This window comes from Scaptodrosophila lebanonensis, unplaced genomic scaffold (assembly GCF_003285725.1).
Source record: "Scaptodrosophila lebanonensis strain 11010-0011.00,11010-0021.00 unplaced genomic scaffold, SlebRS2 tig00001418-arrow-arrow-pilon, whole genome shotgun sequence".
Lineage (NCBI taxonomy): Eukaryota > Metazoa > Arthropoda > Insecta > Diptera > Drosophilidae > Scaptodrosophila > Scaptodrosophila lebanonensis.
In genome coordinates, this window is record NW_022060744.1 from 117311 (window position 1) to 141367 (window position 24057).

The following is a 24057-nucleotide window of genomic DNA, read 5'->3' on the forward strand; positions in this document are numbered from 1 at the left end:
AGTAATTTCTGGAGCTGTTTCAAATCGGTTGCGTAGAGATATTCGGACTAAATTCTTGTCCTGACGCCCACTAGTCATCCTTGGACGTCCGCTGCCAGACTGGCGCCCTAAACCCTCGGTTTTTTAATAAGTATTTTACCTAAAATCTCCTTACAGATGATTCTTTACACAATATTTGCTCAGATCAAGCAATGTTTGATAAGTTTAGTTTTTTAAAGCTAATAATATTCATTTTTTCGATTTCTGTTCAAACCTTGGCATCAGGTCATGTATGAGTTTGATGTAAAAATTCAATCAAAACTGCTAATAGACATAAAGTGATATCGCTTTCTAATTTTATGCAACGCAATCATTTGCGATACCTTAGGAGTGTTCTACGGACTTAAGGAATATACATAATTTAATTTAGAAACCAAAACAACAACGGATTCAAGTTATGGATTCCTACAGTAAAACATATCAGTTTCAAATACTTGAGGATGGTATGGGATAAATATGTACATATGTATACTATATACTAGTATGTACGTAAAAACAGTCAGCAATTCAATGTTTTCCTCCGGTATGTGTGTAAACAGTGTATAAACAGATTTATAGAAACATCATAAAATGTTTCAATAAATGCAAACGATTATAGCTACGTATGTATGTATGTAGAAAAAACTGTATGTAAAAAAACTGACTGGACAATAGTACATAGTATGTTCGTTGCTGGTGGTGGTAGTGGTGTTGGTTGTTGTTGGTGATGGGAGAAACGCGAACGCGTGCACAAAGCGCACATAAAAAATGTATGAGGGAATGCAACGTCCACCGTCGTCGTCTTTGAGGGAGCGCTGCAGCTGCGGTGCACATGTTTAGCTTGCAGCATTTTAAGATGAGAAAACCGGAGAGCGAAGAGCGCTAAGCGAGCACAGGTACGTGGTGCGATCAAGCAGACGTCGCTTTCACGCTCTAACAATTTATTCGATCCTCTCATTCGCTCAGCAAAGTTGCGGCAGGCTGGCAAAGCATATTCCACTATAGTATGTATTAAAGCATCCGCAATGTACGAGTACTTAAAAAAGTACAGTAAGGGTTGGTTAACAATAATTTTAAGAGCTAACGAAAGTAGATTCCATTTCGAATTTTTGGTTTGTTTGTCTTAATAATAAAATTCAAAAACTGTCGTTCGCCTTTATTAATGCTTTAATGTTGTATTTACATACATTTTTGTATGTAAATTTATGTAAGTGTACCGTTTCATACCCTATAACCAAAATGTGAAATGGTTAACTAATATAATCTGTAGTTTCACCGGAATCGGTGCAATATACTTGTAGGAACGGTTGGTGTAATAAACTAAAATTTGGTGAATTGGCTGTGGTGGAATGGTGCGGAAATAGGGTACACAAAAGTCGGGCCCGCGCAGCGTTGATTTGGGTACATGTACATACACATACATAAGTATGTACATGTATGTATGTATACATGTACATATGTATGTACATACATATATCTGAATTGAGATTCGGGGTACGTTTTCTTTTACAATGTACATGCATACAAAAGACGACAGAATGTTTCATTCACGTAAATTTCACTGTATGTACATACATACATACACACATTCATATACAAAACCACCTATAAGGCAACAAAATGTGCGCCGTCGCAAAAACAACAAAAGCAAGCGAGCAATGCAAACGCCGCGCATGCGAAGCGAATGAATAAACAAAATGTATAGAAAGAAAACAGACGCGCGCATGTACATTATGTATGTGTGTATGTATGGGTATGTATCTGTGTGCCTGTGTATAACAACACGTCTTTGGTTGTTCTTTCCCACGGTCTCATATCTGGCCAGCTAGCCAGTCAGCCAGCCAGTCCAGCTCTGTAGCTGAACGATTTGCTTTGCTATCTGAATGCGAGCCAAAGCAAAACGAGCGCAGCGACATCGGGTACGACGCGATTCCCCCCACTTCACTAACACACATACACACAGGCATAGATACAACAACTGTGTGTGTATTGTATATGGCATATTTACTTTGCGTCTTCGGGTGCACAAACAACAACAACAGCAAAGAAAAATAAAATGTTGCTTATGCTTCGGCATCGCGTTCGGCAACGCCTCTGCGGCTCCGGGTCTCGATCGAGTTTACAACTTTTTATGTTGCTGTTGTTGTTGTGGTTGTTTCTGTGCTGCTTTGTTCATTGCGCTTTACTTTGTGGTTTGTTCGGAGGAATTAAATCGCACTTTATACGATGCGGTGCGCTCTCTTCCTCTCTCGTTTGTATTTGGCTTGCACGAGTGTCGGGTCTCAGCGCAAGTCGTCCACTCTCTTGCCGCCTTTAAGCTTTTAATGGTTTTTCTTGCTTGGTCGGTTTACGTCGTTTTTTTTAGTATTAAAAAAGGGCCAAGAAAACCACATACACAAACACACACATGTACACGAGGCATATTCGTGTCCGTGTTCCAGCCCAGTTATTGTCACTGCGCATGTTGTTGCTATTGTTGCTGCTTGATCGGCGGAGTGGCAGCGCATTTCTTGTTGTGGCCTCCCTTTTTTGTACATACTCGTACATATAGCCATGTCCGCAGACGTTAATTCTTATTTTTGTGGGTATATGTTTGTAGATACATGCATATGTACATGTATATGAGTGTATATAAACGTGTATATTTCTGTTAGAATATCAAATATACTATGCACATACTTGCAGAGGTGGCTGCAATTGTTTTTTAGGTCCCATGTATGTATATGTATATCTATGGTATGAATTTCTGAACTTGTGCGTGCAACGTACACTTACGTACATATGTACGTGTAGTATGTGCCTTAGTTAAGTGACATTTCCAAACTAAGAGAATGCACATTCATACATATGTATGTGTGTACGCTTTAAAAGATCTGCTTCACCACACACACACGTATGTGTAAATTTACCCAGTCACATACTAACCGCACTTTGCATCCCACTCTGCAACACATCTGAACGCAACATACATACATATGTGTTCAGATTTAACCTTTTAATATTAGTTTCCATGAAGAGAACTCAAATTTCGCTCTACGTGATCGAAACTCATGCACCATATTTGTACAAAACATAAAAACTCATTTTTCATTTCTGGGGAAGTTTTGGCATAGCCAAGGGGTATACTGAGAAGATCGTAATGTACATAAATACGTACATAACATTACTCAAAAACTAAGTGACTTTGTTGAACCCGGATGTTTGTAGTGGTACATATAGTCCCAGAGTCAGAAGGCGCAAAGGATTCTTCTCTCATAAAAGGACTCATTGTGCAACATAGCGCTTAATTCTATAAGCAGAAGGTTAAAATCAGCCTAGAGTTGTTGTTGAGCCGTGCGTGGAGGACCGGCGTTCAGTTTTGCGAATTGCATCTATTTAATGAGCGTCACTCTAAGAACAGCGGTACACAAGCAAATGGTTTAAATGGAATATTCAACAACTAAGTAGTTGATGTTGTTTATTAGTTAACGACCACTTTTATCTTAAGTTGTTGCTGTTGTAGGGTATTCGCAGCAGAAAATTATGCTCATGTCAATTTGTTGTTGCAGTAGTGCACTGACAATTGCACAGCATGCGCTTTATTTCTAGTACGAGTATGTGTTGTCTATGAAAGTCAATTTGTTGAGTTATGTTTTCGTTTTTGTCGTTTATTTTGGTTGGCAAAGTAGCTTAGTACAGTATGTAGGGAAGGGTCGCTACTAGACCCTTCAAATACTAAGTGATTTGTGTGCGTCTCAGTAGGGTCAACATCATTCTCATAGCTGGCACATTTCAGAAACACACACTTTGCAGCATGTATCCAGCGGCAAATGTTGCGGCAACATCATCTGAGTCGAGTCAGCGGCATATGCTAGCTCTGGAATTGTTCATGCCTATGGATGTGGATGTGATGTGTGTGCAATTTTCACTTTTAATTAATCTCAATTGGTGTGAATTGCATGCGAGACTGCCGCGAAGTTTCCATCAACATATTGTAATTAATGCATTTCAAATGTTTCCGTTATATTACTGCAGTACAAGCGGGAGAGACGTGGAACTACATTGCAATTACATATTATGTATGCAATGCCTAAAGTGCGACAGTTGTTATTAGTTGTTAACATTGTTGTATTTACATATTTTTGCTGCTACATGCAGATCCGATTCCTAATACTAAGAGGTCGTGTGAAAGTGTGACAAAAAGTGGCAGAGACTTTGGTTGCTCAATTGGCCTGAGAAGCAGAAATTGCAATCGTTTTACAAAAATACAAAACAAAACATTTTAAGGCGGCGTTTGTTTTGTTTCTTGTTTTTGTTTTTTTTTTCTCCTTTTTTGTATGTAAAGTTCCACGCCAATAAAATTTGAGCAATGGTGCGGCACCATGAAACTTATGACGCCTTTTGGCGTGCTGCACAAAGTTGAGCAACATAAAAATTACAACAGTAATAGCAACAACTACAACAACAATGCGACACGACACGAAGTGCCCTGTGGACATCACGCGCTACCAGCAACAAAAACAACGAAAAGAGTTGGGATCTAGAGGGGCGCATTATGCAAAACGGGCAGAGGCGCTACAACGCCCAGCAGCGACGAAACAAACCACAGGCGTAGTTAGACACAAAGAAGAGAGTGGAGATAAGAAGAGACCTTTAAAAGAAAAAGCTGGTAATGATGGGAAACAAGTTACGTTCATGCCGTTTGACTGGGAATGGGTGGGAAGTCAATTCAAATAGTTGCCATGTGCAGCAGCCATCGTCAATCAGCCTGGCATTAAAGAATGAAATCGAAGTTCCAGAAGGCGCAAGAGATCGGACAAGCGAACAAATATGCAGCACTATTGCACAGTGGTACAAAACAGATTGGTATGAGCATGAAGCCACAATTATTAATTATCATATATTATTTGAATTAACAGAGTCTACAAGAGCCTACTACGTTTGGTGAATGTTTGTTCAGCCTGAATCCCTGATCGATTAGTATGTTATGCTGATCAAGAATGAATGAATATTCTTTCTGTCTGCTAAATACATTTGAACAAACAAAATGTACCCATTTTACCCTTAGAGTATACGGTATACAAATCCAATGTAGTGAATGATTTCGTACAGGCAAAAAAGCGAAGAGATTGGCGGCTTATGACCCATGAACGAAACAACGTTATGTTGTAAAAGACAGTGAAGGGTATATAACTTTCGAGAAGCCGAAGATAATTTGTTAAGTTGTTAGAATTCAAAACCACTGTGCGTTGACGGTTGTGGTGGTGTCGTCGCTGGCTGTGGAATCATTTACGTGGCAAATAAATCAGACAGGCAGTTATTGAGCCGAGGACCATGCTTAAGCACTGTTACGCCCTAAGGAGGTCATGCGAAATTCAGTTACTCAGTCGGGCCACGATCTCTTGGCCATCGAGCCAACCTGACAGGCAAGCATGCAGCAGCCCAGTCAGTTATCTTTGAAGCAATCGCATGAGTCGACTGAATTTGTTGCGGCAGATGCGTCGCCTAACGTGTGTCTTTCTTTTATTTGGTAAAAGTTTTACTGGCCATGGTGCACCTAAACAAGTTTCGTGGTGCCCTGCGTGGGTGACGACGACGACGTTTTCTTTGCAACTGCAGCAGGAAAAATCTGTTACTGCAGTTAGAAACTGGCAACAGGTTTGACTGGGGTTTGGAGAGTTGGCAAGATTTTTGGCTCGTGGCGGTTTTGATGGGCAACGGTAACTTATGAGTCTATGAGAAGCGGGCTACTTGCCACCTACTGGTTTGCGGCAAATTGTCGATAATGCAGCATATCAATACAAACATCTTTCAAACTGCATATAGCCAAATCTACATTTACAGATTTTTGATCTCATTCGTTAACCATTAAAAGGAAGCTCAACTACTTAGTTCAAATAGTAAAAAACACTAAGGATAAGGCAGAGGGCGTGTTAAACAACAGTGATGTATGTCCGGGTGGATTGTGGATCTATTCATTGGAATTACATACTTAAGAATACGGGAGCATTAGCTGCTTTACATACCATTTGGACACTTGCAATCGTACGTCAGTCCATTTGCACGACATGTGCCACCATTTTGGCAGGGAGATGGTGAGCATGGCTTGTACTTAGTATCACAATCCTTTCCGGTAAACCCAGCCGGGCACATGCATCTGCAAAAGAAGAAGAAAAATATAAATTAAGTTTGCTCGGAACGATGTGGATGACGATAATTGCGTAGTTGGTGTGTTTGGGCCTGACAGTAATCATTTGTTACACTCAGTTGGAAGCTGCATTAAGTAAATTGCTATGCAACTTCCGTTTTTTGCCCCTCAGTTGAAATGCATTTTTTTTTTCATTTGGGACAAGTTGATGACTCAGCTGACATTGCTCAAATTAAGTAGCACTGAAGACAATAAAGGTAGTCCACAAAGTACTCGTAGATGAACAGCCAGGCACATGATGTGATAGGTGAGGTTTGGTCGCAACTAGCGTTAGAATTTAACACGCTCTTTCTTTGATTGTCAGACACTCTCTGTCTGCCTCACAAAATCTTCGCCCCAATCCTGGTTCTCTCCAATATCAATATAATTGACCAAACTAGCAAAGGGCCGAGTGACCGGCTTACTCCAGAGAGAACGACATATGTACATACAAACAACAACATTAACTGGCATTGCTCATGGATCTAAAGTTTTTGTGGCATTCGCTCGTTCATAATTTTATAAAATTAAATTAAATCAAATTAATTATAGCCTGTACCCAAAGGGTAAAAGGTTATAATAGTTTTGTGTGAATGTATGTAACACACAGAAGGAGGCGTGGCAGACCCCACAAAGTATATATATTATTGATCAGGATGACAATACTAGCCGATATAGCCATGTCCGTCTGTCTGTATGAGCGCAACGATCTCAGCATCTACAATAGCTAGGATAACCAAACTTGACATTCAGGTTCCCCTAAGCACTAGGCAGATCGAGTTTGTGTTTTTTTCTGATACACCCCCCCACTTCTCCGCAATTCGTGTTTTTTTTTCCATAACTTCCGTAATTCTTGGAATTTCGAACTCAAATTTGGTAGTCACATCCAGTTAGTGCTTATGTGTCCATATGCCAAGTCATTATGATAGGTCAATTCTGAAGAAAGTTATAGCCATAAATAAAATCGCTGCCCATGCGCTGCTTGCTTGTTGCTTCTTTGGTTCAACTTTGTGCTACATACATACACGCATAGACCCGATGATGTAAATGTATGCTGTTGAAACTGTACATGTCTTCTATGTATATATTAAATAAATTTGATTTGATTTAGTTAATTAATTAAATTTTTTTTTAAATAATTTTATTTATTTATTTTTTTTTTTGTGGAGAGTACAGGCTATTTTACTGTCGGGCTTGCTCGACTGTAGCGTTCTGTCTTGTTTTAATAAGATTTCTCTAATCAAAAAAGCATCTGAAATTAATTTTTTTTTGCCATTTTTATTTAAATTTTATTTCCATTAAAATCCTTCTTTTAACTGTGGTATATTATGTTATCGAGCTAAAAAATTGTTCATATTACAAATTCAATCTTTATTTCAAAACTTGTACCTTAGTTAAATGCTGCTATCGCTCTCAAAATTTCGCTTGGATATGTTTTGTAGCATTGCAAGCAATTTAAGAAACTTCGTCCCCTCCATCTTTCTCAATATCCCGCTTAGTCTCTCGTTAACTATGTAACTCTCTATGTCTGTATGTTATGTAATTTGTTTCTAGTCTCTGTCCCTGCACTGCTGTCGATTTTTGTCTGCACCACTGGGGGCTTCTTGTCAGTTCAAGAAGAGAAACACAAAAGGCAAGAGCTGCGGCTCAAAAACTGGTTTTATGTGAAGGCTTGGTTTTATTGGGCTAAGGTGGAGTGCATAATTCTGTCTTTACAACATGGCATCAAGCGCGTCCAAATACGGTTAACGTTGCCGCCACACTAATTAAAACTATTAAGAGCATTTAATTATGTTGAACAATTAAACGTCAGCTGAAATAGGCAAAAAGTGTTGCTTGAAAAAGACAAAAAAGTGTAGCGGCTCAGCGAACTTCGCTCTCATTCTCTGGACAATAAACGGAATGTTTCTTCTGTGAGCAGTGCCGCTCCGTGCCAACTGGACGCCTTTGTCGGGCGGTACTTGCTGGGTAGGTAAACTTTACGTACATATTAGAAGTAGTACAATATGGTATACCCTTTCACACAAACTTTATATACATTAGTAGCCATTTCCCTCTGTCTGTTTCTATAAAAACTACATCGTCTCTTAGATTTCATTGAGTCTTGTCATAGCTGCAAGTAGAAAGTATGTCAAGACCAGGTCGGAGCACTATATCATATGTACAAATGACTTGGCTTGAAAGGAGATAAAGTAGGAAAAACTTGGTAAAGAAATTTGTTGGTCTATATTCGATATTGGGGAGTCTGCCACTATATCCAATGATGTTGTAATGTCGCATCGGTTTTCCTTTTCTACATTTTCCTCAAGTAGATTTTTTTCTAAAGACCTCGCTTAATTGTAAATTGGCCCTGTTGCTACCATGTTGACATTGAATTTTGTATTAGATTTATTATTGTAATCTGAATCGTAAATAATTGTTAATATCTTTGCAAATCAATTTCCAATTTATTGATTATTATAGTAGAATGTTAGGAGTCCATAGCCCATTCATTGCATATGCCACACAACGAGCAGAACGCATCTACATATAAATATCATGACAGGCAACATCTACGCAACACATACGGCTCCACTAGGCCCAGACCTACGTTTCATCTCTCTGGGCGCCGTGTCTCGTTGTCTTCAATATGTACGAGTTTCTATCGAGCATTTCTTTTGTTTTGTGCCGAAATTTCCATAACGTTTTATTTTTGTATAAATATGTCATAAAAATGTCGAGTTTATGTATTTGGCGTTGATTTAACAGTGGCAGTGGCAGCCATTAAGTGCGCTTAAGCGTTTCATTGACTAAACCTGTCTATTGATTCAATATACTTTAGTTTGATATGACCTGTAGATTCAACAATAATTTAAAAGGACTTAGTATGCCCCCTTCTTATGTTCTTATTTAGTTAATGAATACACGGTATTTATCTCGGAATGTGCAATGCAGTAGCTGCTCGCAAAACATATGTTCGCCTCGCACTATAACTCTTAAAACTAGAAGTGTAGGCAAGTAAATCAAGAGCTGTCGTTGTCAAGCTGTCTTGTTTATGCACAACAAAAGGTCCGATAATTTGTGTGCTTTAAATTAAAAATGCAAATTATGGAAACTGAATAATTTTATTTACTTTCGACAGCAAAGCAATGTGGCGTTCAGATCGACTAGAGATTGGTTCGATATCGAGCGGATATTTCAGCGATCAGTGATCGACGGAAGTTTTCGATCACCTTACTTCCAATTCGCTGCCATTGATTGTGATTCATTAAAAAGCCTTTGTAAATTTTAATTAGAGTGAAACCATTGTCGTTAAAGCGAATTAACAATCTACAATCTTATATAACATGCCATCAATTGGCAATTTGTTGGCCGATTCTTGCCAAACATGTTGGCAAAATCAATAAACTATTTTAATATATTTTCTATGCAAATGTGTACGCTTTGTCGCATTTGTTTGCCTTTTGTTCGCCCTGTCCTACACAATAAATACAAATCGATTTTATAAATTATTAGATTTAAATTGTCATTAATTAGGCGGCGAAGCCCCTGTACCCCTGCTATCCGCCGCGCAGCCTACAGAGATACTGACCGCTCACAAATTGATCTCTCAAACAATTTTGGTTTAAAGATAAATATGTTAATGAGATGATTTGTTTAGCTGTTTGGCTTCCTTTTGTGTGCATGTGTCTGGTGTTTAATATTTTGTCGAACAAGCAGAAAAATTTACACTTCTCGGCTTCAGGTGAGTTATAGCTTTATGCGAAAAGCTATACTATATACTATATGTGGGTACGAGTGTATGTAACAATGAATATGTGTCATACAGATGTACTTACTGGTAGGAGCCGTGCGTATTCACACAGGTACCGCCGTACTTGCATGGATTTGTCTGGCATTCCTCGACATCGTCGTTGCATGTATGGCCCGTGAAGCCAGGTGGACAATTGCAGGAGAAACTGCTGCTCCCGGCCAATGCAGAGCAAGTGCCACCATTGCGACAAGGAGAACTGGCGCAGAGATTTTGTGTCTCGCAATGTTTGCCTGCAAAGAAAAAGATGCGAACAAATGTTAAGGTCGAACCTCGTATAAATATCCAATGATTTATTTCTAGCTGGCGGCAGTAATTAGAGCTTACCCGTATAACCATTTGCACAGGAACACGTGTATTCCTGCAGCGTCTTCAGATGACAGGTGCCGCCGTTAAAGCAACGCGAGCTATCGCAAACATTCGGCACAGCTATTTCGCAGAGAGATTCGGCAAAGCCGAGTGGACACACGCAGGAGATTGTCGGTCGACCATTGCGAAAGGCCACCTTACAAGTGCCACCGTTCTGACAGCGTCCATGGCCAGTGAGACAAGGATTGCGATGCTCGCAGTAATCGCCGACGTAATGTGTTTCGCAACTGTAAAGATAAACAAGAATGGAATGCTAAATTCGAGTGGGCTCAACTTTTAAAATCCACATCCCCGAGAAAAACAAAACCCTTTCATATTTTTGAAATTAGGTATTGTTTTTTTAAATATAAAACGAAATTAATATAATAAAAAATAAAATAAAAAAAAGTGGTAAATATGTACATCAATATTGTATCTGCGTTTGGCTATGCGTTTCTGGATACCAAGTTTGGTTATTCTAGCTTTTGTACTTTCTGAGATTCTTGCGGTGATACAGACAGACGGACGGACATATGTCCCTCTGTGTATTACATACATTCGCACTAAACTAGTATACCCTTTGGGTACAAGATGTAAAGAGTAGTGATGCACAGGTTAGTAAGTCACTTGCAGATAGGCATAGTTCTGGCACCGTTACAAGTGTGTGAAAACGTTGCATACGTTTTTGTTGTTTCTGCTCCCAGCTAGAGTAGCAGCATCGGTAAACGGCGGCCAGAAATGAAAGAGCAAATACATCTGAGAAAAGTAAAGCAGAAATTGGTTGGCCTTTGCATGTGCGTACTGTTTTGTGGCAACACATTCGCACTCGTACTCGCACTGCTGCTGTTGCTGCTGCTCTTGCAAAGTTTACAGCGCACAGTGGCGTTGTTGTCGATTGTCGATCGTAATCTATTGCAGGTTGTTAAATTAAATAGTGGTAAAGTAAAATTGAACGCGTTTGGTTGTCGGCTTCGTCCGGGGAGTATGTGTGAAAAAAAAACTAAGCAACACGCTGCCAATGCCGGTGAGAAACAGATTTTTCAGTCTGGAAAATCCAGTAGTGGTCAGTATGCTGCTGCTGCTGCTGCAGATGTTGTAGCTGTTATTACTGATAGGCTCGGATAACACGTCACCTAAGCGTGTCATTCAAATGAGCTGTCAAGCATTTTTTCTTTTGCGCTGCGCAGCTGGGCAGTTCTAAGCAGTTGCAAACAACAGGCCAAAAACTTTGCATTGAAAATTAATGTAATAAAAATTAGGTGTATACACACGTACATACTAGTATACATATTTACTACACACATACATATACACACACAATTGAGCCAGGCAGCCAGTTGGTGTTGTTGTTGTTAGCCATGTTTTTGTAACTTGTTTTGTGGCTTGGCCTGCATGAAGTTGCTAGAGTTTTTAAATGAAACGCGCAGTTCAAAAAACGTGACTCGTATTGGGAAATAAACTACAACGGCCCAAGCAATAGCGAGCGGTTTCTATACCCTTGATACAAAAGGTATATTGCGTCTGATATGATATTTGCAACGCATAGAGCCCAAGGTTTATAAATGAATGTTCAAACATGCGATTTAAATAAACAGCTGCCATTGGAACTTTATAACAGACTCTTTTTTACAGAAGATATTGTTTCATTAAATATACGAACAATATTGCAGGTTTTGAATGAGCTGCAGATCCCATATTCGATATATACTTATGTACATTCCTGATCAGCACAACGCAACGAGCCGCCTAAGACTGGTCGGTCAGCCCAATATTATGCTTGAAAGCAATGATCTCGGAAAATATAAGCAGGGGTCACCAGATTTGGTGTACAGGTTTTCTTACACTCTGAGATAGAGTAGGCTGATGTTTTGTTTACTTTTTTGATGATCGCTGGTCGAAATTCTCTGGTGAACTTACTCAATAATTCGTTTTGTGTTGGCCATCAATGGTTTTGTTCTCACGTTGAACTCTAGCGTAACCGCAGCAGCGACGCACGCAGCAGCGAACGTATCAAATGCGCATCCGTCGCGGTCGCTACAGAGGCTTCCCATCATACTTGTCCGGATGATTTAGTACAGAGCATCATTCATCTTCGCAGTCAGTCAACCAACAAACATTCCAGCAAGACAAGCCATCATGCCTATAACTTCACTTCTCATTTCAACTTATCTCGTTGCGCCTTCTCCTATTTTTCTCACTAGTCAGTCAAGTCAGCCAGTCAGTCGATTTCTACGCATGCGCTTTGGCTTCTCTATGCTTCATACTCATATGTATGTATACACACATGTGTACATATGTACTTACATATGTAGATGTGTATGCACTTATGAGTACTAAACCTAGTCAGCAACCAGAGCAGTCAGTTGTTGTTTCTGTTGTTAGTGTGGCTGGTGTGGATCTAATTTCTGTCTGTGAGTGCGTTTTTTGGGGGTGCAATTCACACGCTGCTCTCCAAGCGCAATTTCAGCTGCCTGCCTGTATTTGATTTAGTTTCTTGGCACTGCCTCTAACCTGGAAACTTTGTCGAATCGACGAAAACTTTTGAGACTCCCAAATAAAAATTCGTATTGTATTACTTTGAAGCGTACTTGAATTTAATCAAAATTGTAAACGTTAAAGCTATTTTATGAAACAGTGTACCGGTTGGGTACACATTACCGACAGAAGGATGATCGTCTGTCTGCCTGTACCTGCATTTGGGAAAAGGGTTCAACCTTCTGCGACCCAACTTAGTATGTAGACTCTTCCAATCTATCGCTCCTTGCAGCTCAAATAGTAATCATGTATTAAAATTGTGAAGTAATTATTGACTGTATTGTTTACATGACCATTATTTATGTCACGCGTTTTTTTTCGTAGCCAAAAATTTTGTTTTTGAGCAAAAACAGGTATGAGTTGTAAAAATTGGATTGGCCTGTTTTCCACATTTTCCAAGGATATCTACATCATAGATATGTATGCTTAAAGAGGGGTTTTTGAACTTATACATATACTACATATGCATGTGTGTACGTCACAGCATGACGAATCGACGTTGGAAGTCGAAAAATGTTGGTACTCTGTACCTCTGTTCGCTAAGCTTGGCAGTTGTTGTTGTAAACTTGTGAAGGTGTGGGTATATGTATGTATATGTGTGTGTGTGCAACACACAAATCAAGATGGCCAACGAGAAAAGAGAGAGCCCGAAAAACTCTTATCAAGCAGCAAATATCACAACAGCGAAGCAACGTACTGAGTTGCAATTAAAAGCGCAGTTCTGTTGACAGAGGAGCCCAATTAAAGCATCATTTTTGTTTATTAGTGCTTGTTACTGCCGACTTCAAAGACGGGCGAATGGGGAGGGAAGTTTGCAGTCATTACGAGAAACGACGACTGCATTTTCGATATTGATCTGCCAGGAACCTCTTATGGACCTCTTTTTTTTTGGAACAATGTATGTGTTGTAAAGAAGTTGTGCTCGATGCATCTCCTTGGAAACAACCGCAGCTCGATTCATTTAAGTGATTGAGTCAAAAGAAGCTTCGATTAACACTTGTGCGTTTTCGTATTACTGAATCCTAGAGGCGTTTAACGGCAAGTAAACTGTAATCGCGAAATTTTCGATTTGTGGATGAGGCCGCGCATATTTTAGTTTTGCAACAGGAAATCTGTGCAAAATACAAGTATGTACAATGTATGCACGAGTTTGTACATAAATAGATAACTTTGTATGCAGATAGTGCGAATGGAAAATTATACAATGTAGGTAGAGTAATGAGTGCAGTTGGAAATTAGTCTGATTAGCGGCACTTATGTAGTTTTCGGACGAAGAGGTTGATATATACACGTAGAAGACGAATATTATTAAAGAGGTCAGCTGTAAACCATATATATAAGCCACGGAATAGCTGCGGCATTTGAAATAGACAGGTTTTTATTTATTTGCTTTTATTTTCTTCCTACAGAAAAGTACTTCTGAGTAGTGTTCAGAAGCGGGCATATCTATACATACTCGTGCATATGTATTAATGTAAATTTTAATACATTTTTTGCTTCCTTTTCGCGTGAAAGCAAGCAAAAAGAATAAAAGAGAGGTAGGTGCACACCTCCCTAAGAGTGCAGGTGCAGCATCCATTTGGCTTGCATCTGGTTCATTCCGGCTTGTGTGTACACAATGATGATTTTAACCCCGGCCAGTCGGTTGTGAGGCATTATGCCAAACAATGCATCTAAACTACTCCAGAGAGCCGGCAGGCGGCGGATCCGCAAACAAAGTGCGGGTCCTATGGCTCAGAAACACATTTCTTCCCTCCGCTTCTATTTCATTTATTCGGGAATTATATGCCCGTAGTATAGAGAGATATTTTCTACCAATTTTTGTTGATAGTTCTAAAGGCATGCAGGTAAAAACTCAAAGTTTGTATAGATCTGCAATTTGCTGACGTCAGTGTTACGCTTCAAACTCTAGATTGTAAGCCGACGCAGGTACCTACATATGGGGGCTGCTTATCTTGCATTAGGGATGATATTTCGCATGTAAATTTCGATGTATGTACATCGATGCCCCTAAAATGGGATATTGATCCAAGAAACATCGATGCATAGATGCAAGTACATGCATGTCGTGGCTTTAGGATACATTAGTTCGTACGCGAATAACATAACGGATGTGCAAGACAATTCGGACACAGTTAGTTATTTAATAATAACATATGTATATAATTAGATCCAGTTCATTTTTAAATATACGATTGTTGGTAAAATACCTACGTACAACGTACAACTATCCAGAATAAAACATTTTTAAACTAATTAATTCAGCCCCCGACCATTATGTGTTGCAACAGAAAACAGATAGAGTAAGCTTAAGTCTCAATAAGTCATTTTTGAGCCACACCATATCGTTTGCATATTATGATATAAATATAGAATAGTACATAATTCTTTGTTTTGTTTTCGTCTCCTTCTACAAATTTTTTGCACTCATTAAATGAGTGGCCACAGCTGCAATAACAAGAGCTTATTTAAATTCCAAAGCTTGAAGCTGCTGTGCACTGCATACATACAAATGCAAATACAAACATACAATACATTAGTAAATGTGGTGGGAATTTAAAACAGATCATATGAGTATGCATCATCGCCGCAACCATGATGAATTATGACATCAAATAGCGGCGAGGGCCTAGTCGCTTTAACCGAAACTGAGCGACGGGATTTATGCAATATGTCTGTATGTATATGTATGCGTGAGTATAAGCTCATTGTTGGCCATTGTTGTGGGTAAAAATTAAGCAAGTAAATAAGGCACATGAAACAAACAGCTGAAACGTAAGGCATCCGAATCGTTACCACCTCAGCCACCATCAGCCTCATCGCTCACCATTACCATCGTTGTGACACAGTCATGGGAAGGCAGCACGCTACTTAATTGAGTTTCAATAAAACGCTTTAATTTCGCAAACTTAATGCACTCGGTCGTCTCTCACTGAATTAAAACGACGGAAGCAATCGGCTCGGACAGAATGGGATCGGAGAGGTCCGACCGATGATCAAAGCAATCAGTTGTCTTTCAGACGCAATCGAAAATAAAGAAGTAAAACGAGTTAAAAGAGTTCTGTGCACAAACTGCTGTATCACGACCGCTTTGCTCACTGCTTACCAAATTACCATTTTATGCGAAATACTTGTATACGAAACTTTTAGACAGACTGTGCATGGGGTGCACCATCTATTTAATGGAAGCTCAAAAGTTTTTAGGACTGAAAACTAAACTGAACCAAATCAATATTTGATAAAAGTTCGGCAAGTTAATCAATCCTAGATCCTTTAGCGGCAGTTCAAATGTGATTAACAAAAATTATTTAATTTAATCTATACAAATTCTAGATTCTCTACCGGCAAAATGAAGGTACTTTTTTGGTCCAGTGTCATATGGCCAAAAACACATAACACCTCTGTGTTAACGAATGGTAAACAAAAGGGAACATGTAAACAAGCAAGAAGGGTTTACAGCCCTGAACAGACATATCTACACACACAGCTACATACATATGTACATATGTGCATGCATGTATAGTATAGTATATATGCAGTTGTTGGCAGCATCAACACAGTGCAGCCAATCGAGGCAGCAGCAGGGAGAGCTACTACAACTCTGCTATGGCAAGAATGTAAAATGCAAACGGAATGCGCAATAAATTTTTAACACATTTAGAGAGAAGAGCAGAGCAAGCAAGCAAGCAGCTGTCGTTCGTTGCTATAACAAATCAGCAGAGGTAGCAACAACAATAGGTAAAGGAGCACAGAAAGGCAAAGAAATCAGGTTGTATGGAAGGGCAAACAAGTTTGGGGCCCTTCTACGTTTTCTGTCGCACCATGCGACCCACGATAAAAATCAGACGAGCTGTAAGGATGCCATTAGCGTAGATCAGCTATAGCAGGCAAATTAACTAACCGAAAAAATATGGTTATCTGAACAAAGTAATACTTTTTAAAAAATACCTATTGATTAACAATATGGAAAATAATATTGCACGCAAAGGAAATTAAAAACAAAATTATTAAAAAAATTAAATTAATTGATTAAATTAAATAAAAAATATTCAATCTTTGTATTAGAAAAAAGAACAAACTCGATCTGACTAGGGCTTATAGGAACCTCGATACCGAGCTGGTTATCCTAGCTCTTGTACTTGCTGAGATCCTTGCGCTCATATAGACAGACAGACGGACGGAGAGACGGACATGGCTTTATCGATTCGTCTTGTCGCCCTGATCAGTAATACACACCCAATTCTGTTGGTGATTTCTTTCTTATTTTATTAAATCACATAAATAAAGTGCATAACGAACCATATAAGAATGGTTTCTAGCTGCTTGTGTTTTTATTTATTTATTTTGTTTTATTTTGAATTGTGCTAAATGGAATAAAGTCGTGTAACTATACATATATAAAACTTTAATTTTTAAACCTTGTTAAATCAAAACCGTGTAAAAACAGAATTAGATGTATATACTTTTAGGGGTCTGCCACGCCTCCGTCTGTGTGTTACATGCATTCGCACTAAACTGGTATACCCTTTTACCCTTTCGGTACAGGGTATAAAAAATTGTAAATTCATTGGAGAATCTAAAAGAGCATCTCCAATAAGCTATAAAAAGTTGCAGCTTTCTCAGTAAAAACCTGGCAATTTTTTTAACAAAAAATTGTTTTTGAAACCAGACTCGTTTTTGTAGTTTACTGTTTGTGGAACAATTATCGGCCGATCGAATTGATATTGCTTCGAATTTTTGTGATTTGCAGCACAGGAGCGCGGATAATTAATACTTTAATATTCAAAACAATCAGCTAGCCTGAAATTTAAATTAAGACCAATTGTCTAACCACTATAGATATGTAGGTACGTTTATATTTTGGTTAAGCGGTTACCGTTAAATTATACAATTTTCGATTAGCATATCACAGTAACACATTGTTCGTAAGAATGTATGTACTATGTATTTACATACATATGTATGTTAATGTACTTATTTTTTTGCGAAATAATTTGTTACTGGGTAGTTCCTACAGAAGCATTCTGGAAATGAGCTCGATGTGAAAGCAACGACGGGCGACCTTCTAGAAATCGATAAATTTTTAATTTCAATATACTACAAACAAACAATCCACAATACGGTTCATGTGGGAGCGGGAGAGATATGGTTATCTGAAAGATGTATCTGATATGCATAAAAGGCCAGAAGAAATGCTCATAAAAAGTTAAGGCGGTCGAGATTGTTGTGGCTGGTATGAGAAAATGACTTGCTCAAGAGCTTAGCCATAGCATAGAAGAGCGGCATTTGAGCTTTTTGTTTTCTTATTGTAGAAGTTTTTATTTTCATTTCCTTTCATCTGTAGCTTCTGCACGATGGTAATACAGACGCTCGTAGCGATGAGTTGATTAAAGTAATTGCACTCAGCTCCAAATGATTAATTCTTTCTGGATGTGCGTGAAAGGGCATAAACGCAGAAGCAGATGGAAAAGTAGTAGAATCATTTTAGAACAAAACAAAAAGAAGCGTGTGAGTTGAATTTAAATAGGAAGAAAATCACATATACATACTTATATGTTATGTCGGCGCAAATTAATCAACACCCACAAACACATTTGTAAATAAATATAAGAAAGACATGCACACACACTGTGCCATCATAATTTAAAACGAAAGACTTGGGTGACGAACTGAGGCAAACCAGGAATTAATATGAAATGAAATATATACAAATTTTACCTAAACTTAAAAGAATAAATATACTATCTGAAAACCAGTTGTAAATCATTATTTATTTCCTTTTTTTGGCATGAGCTTAAGTGGACGTAGAAGTTTGATGACTCACATTGATTTAAATAATGGTGTTGACTGCAAACAAATTGTGCAAACGATCCCAACACTTCAAAGAAATTTAAAGCGGCCCGCATCAAGGTATTTGTCTTTTTGGTTTCTATTTATTTCCAAAATTGTAAGAAGACTTCAACACTGCTCATTAACATGTCATAAACCGCAAGCACAATTTTCTTGTTGTCGACATTTCTTTGCTGAACGACCAGTATGGTTGTTTATGGCACAGTTGCTCAGCTCTTAAATATTTGTGGGGGGTTTTTGTATTTTATTATTAATGAAGACCCAATACATACAACTAACGCTCTCAACATACATATGTATGTATGCACATAAAACAAATGCTTTGTTCTATGTTCATGTAAAAAGACAACATCAAGTGTATAATCGCAGGGTAGACGAAAAAAGAAAGAAACCGCTTAGATTGTGGGCGAGCAATCATGAATGAATGAAAGCTAAGACACGACATTTGACATGCAGTTATTAAAATAGAGGGAGTGAGAGAGAGTAAAAGAGGGACTAGAAGAGGGAGCGTTGGCATAAATGTAACTCAAAGATCATCGAACAAGCCATACTTGTTTGTTGCATTGATCAACTTTTGAAATCAAGTGCATACAATTACAATTGCAGAATGAACAAGACGATCTTGTTGGCGAGTTTTTGAATTTTTCATAAAATGAACCAATGCCAAATCAAACCTAGATGTGCCCGATCGTCAGGGCTTTCGCAATTAATGGCAAAATGGACCGATCGATAAGTCATCTAGACCAGGTACCTACACGCTCTCAACACGTACATGTATACATGGGTAACGGTTTCAGTCTATAATACCAACAATAGCAACAACAGCGAACGGCAGACAAAGTTCAAACGATGCTATCGCACTTTCAATAGCAGTCTACAAAATCTTTCCACAACAAAACTAGGCGAGTGTGTGTGTATGAGTGAGTGTGTGAGAGAGAGAAGAGTAAGCTAAAACAGATTGCAGACCCGTCGCCGTTAATGTCATCACGTACATACATATGTACATACTGTATATGTATAGTACTATATGTAAAGCTTACTTGATCGTGCTAATCCGTGGCGCTGATGATCAGGGCCAGGCAAAAAGCTAGCCAAGCCGAGCAGGTATGCAGCTTTTAGGCAAATGGCCTGATCATCACCAGTAACAAGAAACAATGCAGAGCCCACAGTTGCAGGCATATCAACATGACGCGATTGACGGTAGAGAGAAATTGTTGTAAAAACCGAATACTTGTCTCATTTTTGGCTTTGGGTCCAAAGCGCCCTCAGCTAATTCATACATAACAAAATTTAAAGAAAGGGGGAATGAGAGAGAGAGAGAGACAGTTAGCTTAGTGATCCCCAAACCAATACATAAATCAGTTAGGTTAATAGTAAGACAGTCAGGTCAGGTTATTCAGTTCAGTTGACTGGAGGCATTGTGCTGAAGACATTACATTCCAGTAGGCAGAAAGCAAGGACCAACTTGATCAGATCGCAATGAACACAAAATGTAAATATCACATGAAAACAAATAAATAAAATCCAATTTCTGGTTGGTAGCTCTACAGCTAAGTAAAAATTTCAATAATTCAAATAAAGGAAAGCATTAATAGAATTAACGTATGTATGCATTGTGAAACTCACGGATAATCACCCTAATTAGTAGAGTGTAGAAGTAATTATATTGAATCCTAGAGATTAATTCACAAGATTGCTTTAGCTTTTGAAAAAAAAAACCTATGTATGGGATGTTTATACGATGTACGTTACATACAAGAGAATGCGTTTGTATTATTCCGAAAAAATTGGCGATGCTATGCCTCTAAAACTGATCATCTCTAAATCAATTTGAAGTACGTACATATGTAAAAGTTTAATTATTGTATCCCGTTAACTATGTATATAGGGATGAAGAATGAAAATCAGTTCTATACATAGGTAACGGACGAAAGGGCTAGTATATTAAATGAAATATTCATGTCTTCCTGCTTGAATACCGTTTCTGCAACGGCACGTTTAACGACGATTGCGCACAGCCATTATGTTTTGACAGCCAGTCAAAGATATGCGCACTACACTGTCTCACAACTGTCTCTATATTTTAGTAAAAGTTATGCGTTGTGTACGTGCCGTTGTTTTTTTGGCAGCTTTTTGTTTTGATTTATCGCCAGACCAGCTACAAAAATAGTCAAACATCTGACAACACTGCAAAATTGTGTACGCAGCTACAAATTACCAAACGCAAAACGGATTTTAACCTAAAAATGAATCGAGCAAGCGAAACGCACGAACCACGGTGTTTGTCAATAGAGCACCACTTCCCTCTCCCCCCCCTTTATCGTTGTCTTCTTTGTCGTTCCTGGCTTGGAGCGAAATGATCTGCAAAGAATGTCAGCCGAAATTGTACGGGAGCGCTGTGTGCTTTGGTATGCCGAAGCTTTTGTATTGCATTTAAAAAAGAAACTGGCCGGGCCTATTGTTTCTGCTTGTCGTCTAGACAATTTTCGAGCTAAAAATGCGCAGGAGACGTCCCTTTGGCGTTCGATCTTTAAATTGAATTTCTTTGTTCGTCCTTGAATTTGCAATTTTGATATTTTATAGACGGCCAAATCTCACACCGAATTGAAGTATGAAAGTATCCTGCTACCTTCAAATCCACACACAATTTATGGTAATTTGTGTTCTTCGCAAATCATTTGCACAATTGCTGGTACGTTTGCTGCCTATTAAGCAGCTTACCAGTCCTTGTATATCGGATCAAATATAAAGACAAAACACAAAATTCTCTACTGAGTGGATACTTGATGAAATATGTACTTGGATACTTACGAGCAGTAGGACTTTCCATTGGTCTGTGTGATGCAGGTGCCACCGTTCTTACAGCCTATGCTGGTGCATGAAAGTGCTTGAGTGATTTCTGTAAGGAAAACCAATATGTATTTATACATGTATCGTATTAGTTGGTTCATTAAGAAATAATGAAAATATATTATATTATAAAGAAGATAAAAAAAATGTTTTCATGACAAAAAAGTGTTATTATTATTTTTAGAGGATTGGATACAGGGTATGTAAAAGTCGGGCGTAATCAAAGCTAAAGAACGACGAGTGCATTAATATAAGTAATAACTACAGTAATGTGCATTGTAAGCCACGAGCACGATAATTGAAGGAAAGAACGAAGTTTATAAAAGGGGTCCGAGGGTAAAAACTTTGCAGTTTGCGGAATAAATTCAGACACAGAGAAAAAGAAAAGCATATGAGTGATATGTGTATGTATAGTTGGTTGCTTGGTTTGTGTTTTGTATGAATATTTTATTGAAAATAAAAGCAGCAAACGGTATAAATTAAACAAACGTGCCGCTGCAGGGCGAGAAGCGTTCCCAATGTTTGCTAATTGGGCGTGTGGCGATTTCCTGTGTCGGCTGGTGGGGTGGCAATGAATTATGCGAGACGGGATCGCCGACTTCAGCAATGGGACCTCGACTCTGACAATAAGTTCTGATTGCCGGCAAAATAAATAAATATCTTTGTTTCGAGCTGACAGTGACGCAAGCGATGTAGAATGAGAGGGAGCTGGAGAATGCAGTAGGCGTTATTCATCAAATATGAAACACGTTTCGACTTACGAGCGGTGGCAAGAACAATTTGAAACTCTTTTTTGTCAGAATACAATAGCCAGGCCCGTTTCTTTTCTGCTGACTTGCATACAAATGCAGCAAGAACAACAACAGCAGCAATGACAAAAAGTGCTTGTCTCAAATTTGAAATAGCATAAATTCGGCATTTTGATGATCGATGGCAGCTCGAATGCAAGGGTAAAGACGTGGGGCTAGCCAATAATGGCGACATAAATCTCCACAGAACGTTCAGCTATGCTTATATATGTATGTACTTATATTTATATTTACACCTAACTCTGTTTTTACACGGTAGATTGGTTCCAGAAAAAGTCGTGTAAAATAAAAACCGTGTAAAAAAAAAACATTAATAATATGTTATTTTGAATCGTGCTAAATGGAATAAAGTCGTGCAACCATATAAAAAAATATACAAAAAAGACAGTGTGAAAACATAATTAGGTGTATATAGATGTAGTTTTATGATATTAATAGGACCACGGCTGGATGAGTAAATTGTATTTGATGGTGAGTTTCTAATTCGAATTTCTTCGATTCAATTTCTTTCTATGATGGCCTCCGTCGTTCCAGTCTTAAATTGGTAAGTCTGGAGTACTTAAATTATCGCATTATTAATGCTTTCAAGCAACATTGAAAACGACGAACGAGCAAACGAACAAATACAAATGTAAGCAACATGCTGATTGTCTTAATTTTGCAGCAATGTGCAACTGTTTATTTGTGTGAGTGCGTGTGTGTAATCTAAACTAATTGACCTCAATTAGCGTATTGCAAAAGCGTACGGGCAGGGTACGTACGTCGCTGACATCGTCACACACAGCAGCAGAAAACAGATACAAAATCTGTATATCTTCAACAAACTAAACGACATCACATTTGGGACTCGTGCGGTGTGTGCCTCGCCCAACAAACGACATTTTACGGAAGGACAAGACATGGGAAGGCGACGTAAAAAAGATTCATTCCAGACACCATTTGAAGACCTTTGGGTATGAGTTTTTGAACTATGAGCTACAATAGTTCGGGCGAAATCCAGTTCCTATAATTTCCATGCGTCACACATACATAAGTATGTGTGTATAATGGCACATTTTGAGTGAACAGAAGCGAAATAAACGTACATTTTTAAGCCTAGCTATACACATTTTGCATACTTCAATCTCTTGAAGAAATCGGTTTATAAATGAGAAAGTTATTGCGTAGAACATACAATTTTACAGGAAAGGGATCAAGCAAATATTTTTCTTGATTCACGAATTTATTTGTTCCCCCTAAAAATATGTTATGGGCTCCAAGACACTTCCTTCAGCCGACTATATTTTTTACGAGTTGGGTATAATAATTAAGAAACTATTCAAGGTTGTAACAAACCGAGTTAACAACATCTACAATGAAGAATATATGTCACATGGTAATTATAAAAATATAGGATATTTAAAAACACATGAATACATAAAAACGGTGATAGAGATTTAGCGCGAGCGCAGTCGACGAAAATACTTGCTGATCAAATGACATCTTTGTTGTTGTAGAGAGTATATCACAGTAGCCCAATTCAGCAACACAGCGTGCCGCCGACCACACCCCCTAATCATTTAGTTAAAAGGTAGGCACTTGATTTTAATTAATTTAAAGTGCGCGTGTGAGCGAAGGAGGGAGCTTCTCATCGCTTCATCGATAGAGCGTGAAAACGTGGCTTGTTTTTATAGCAAGTGATTTACCGCACA

The 24057-nt window shown here is 38.5% G+C and overlaps 1 protein-coding gene across 1 annotated transcript in view; it reads right to left on the reverse strand.

Annotated features, from left to right (window-relative positions):
- The window catches only part of LOC115633360 (neurogenic locus Notch protein), a 46332-nt gene that overhangs the window by 10395 nt on the left and 11880 nt on the right, over nucleotides 1–24057 (reverse strand). Inside the window, exons 2-5 of the mRNA XM_030530800.1 lie at nucleotides 21519–21606; nucleotides 10302–10570; nucleotides 10003–10207; nucleotides 6024–6154 (exon numbers count right to left, since the gene is read on the reverse strand). Of these exons, the coding sequence (XP_030386660.1) occupies nucleotides 6024–6154; nucleotides 10003–10207; nucleotides 10302–10570; nucleotides 21519–21606 (693 nt within the window). The remainder of the gene's footprint in view (nucleotides 1–6023; nucleotides 6155–10002; nucleotides 10208–10301; nucleotides 10571–21518; nucleotides 21607–24057) is intronic.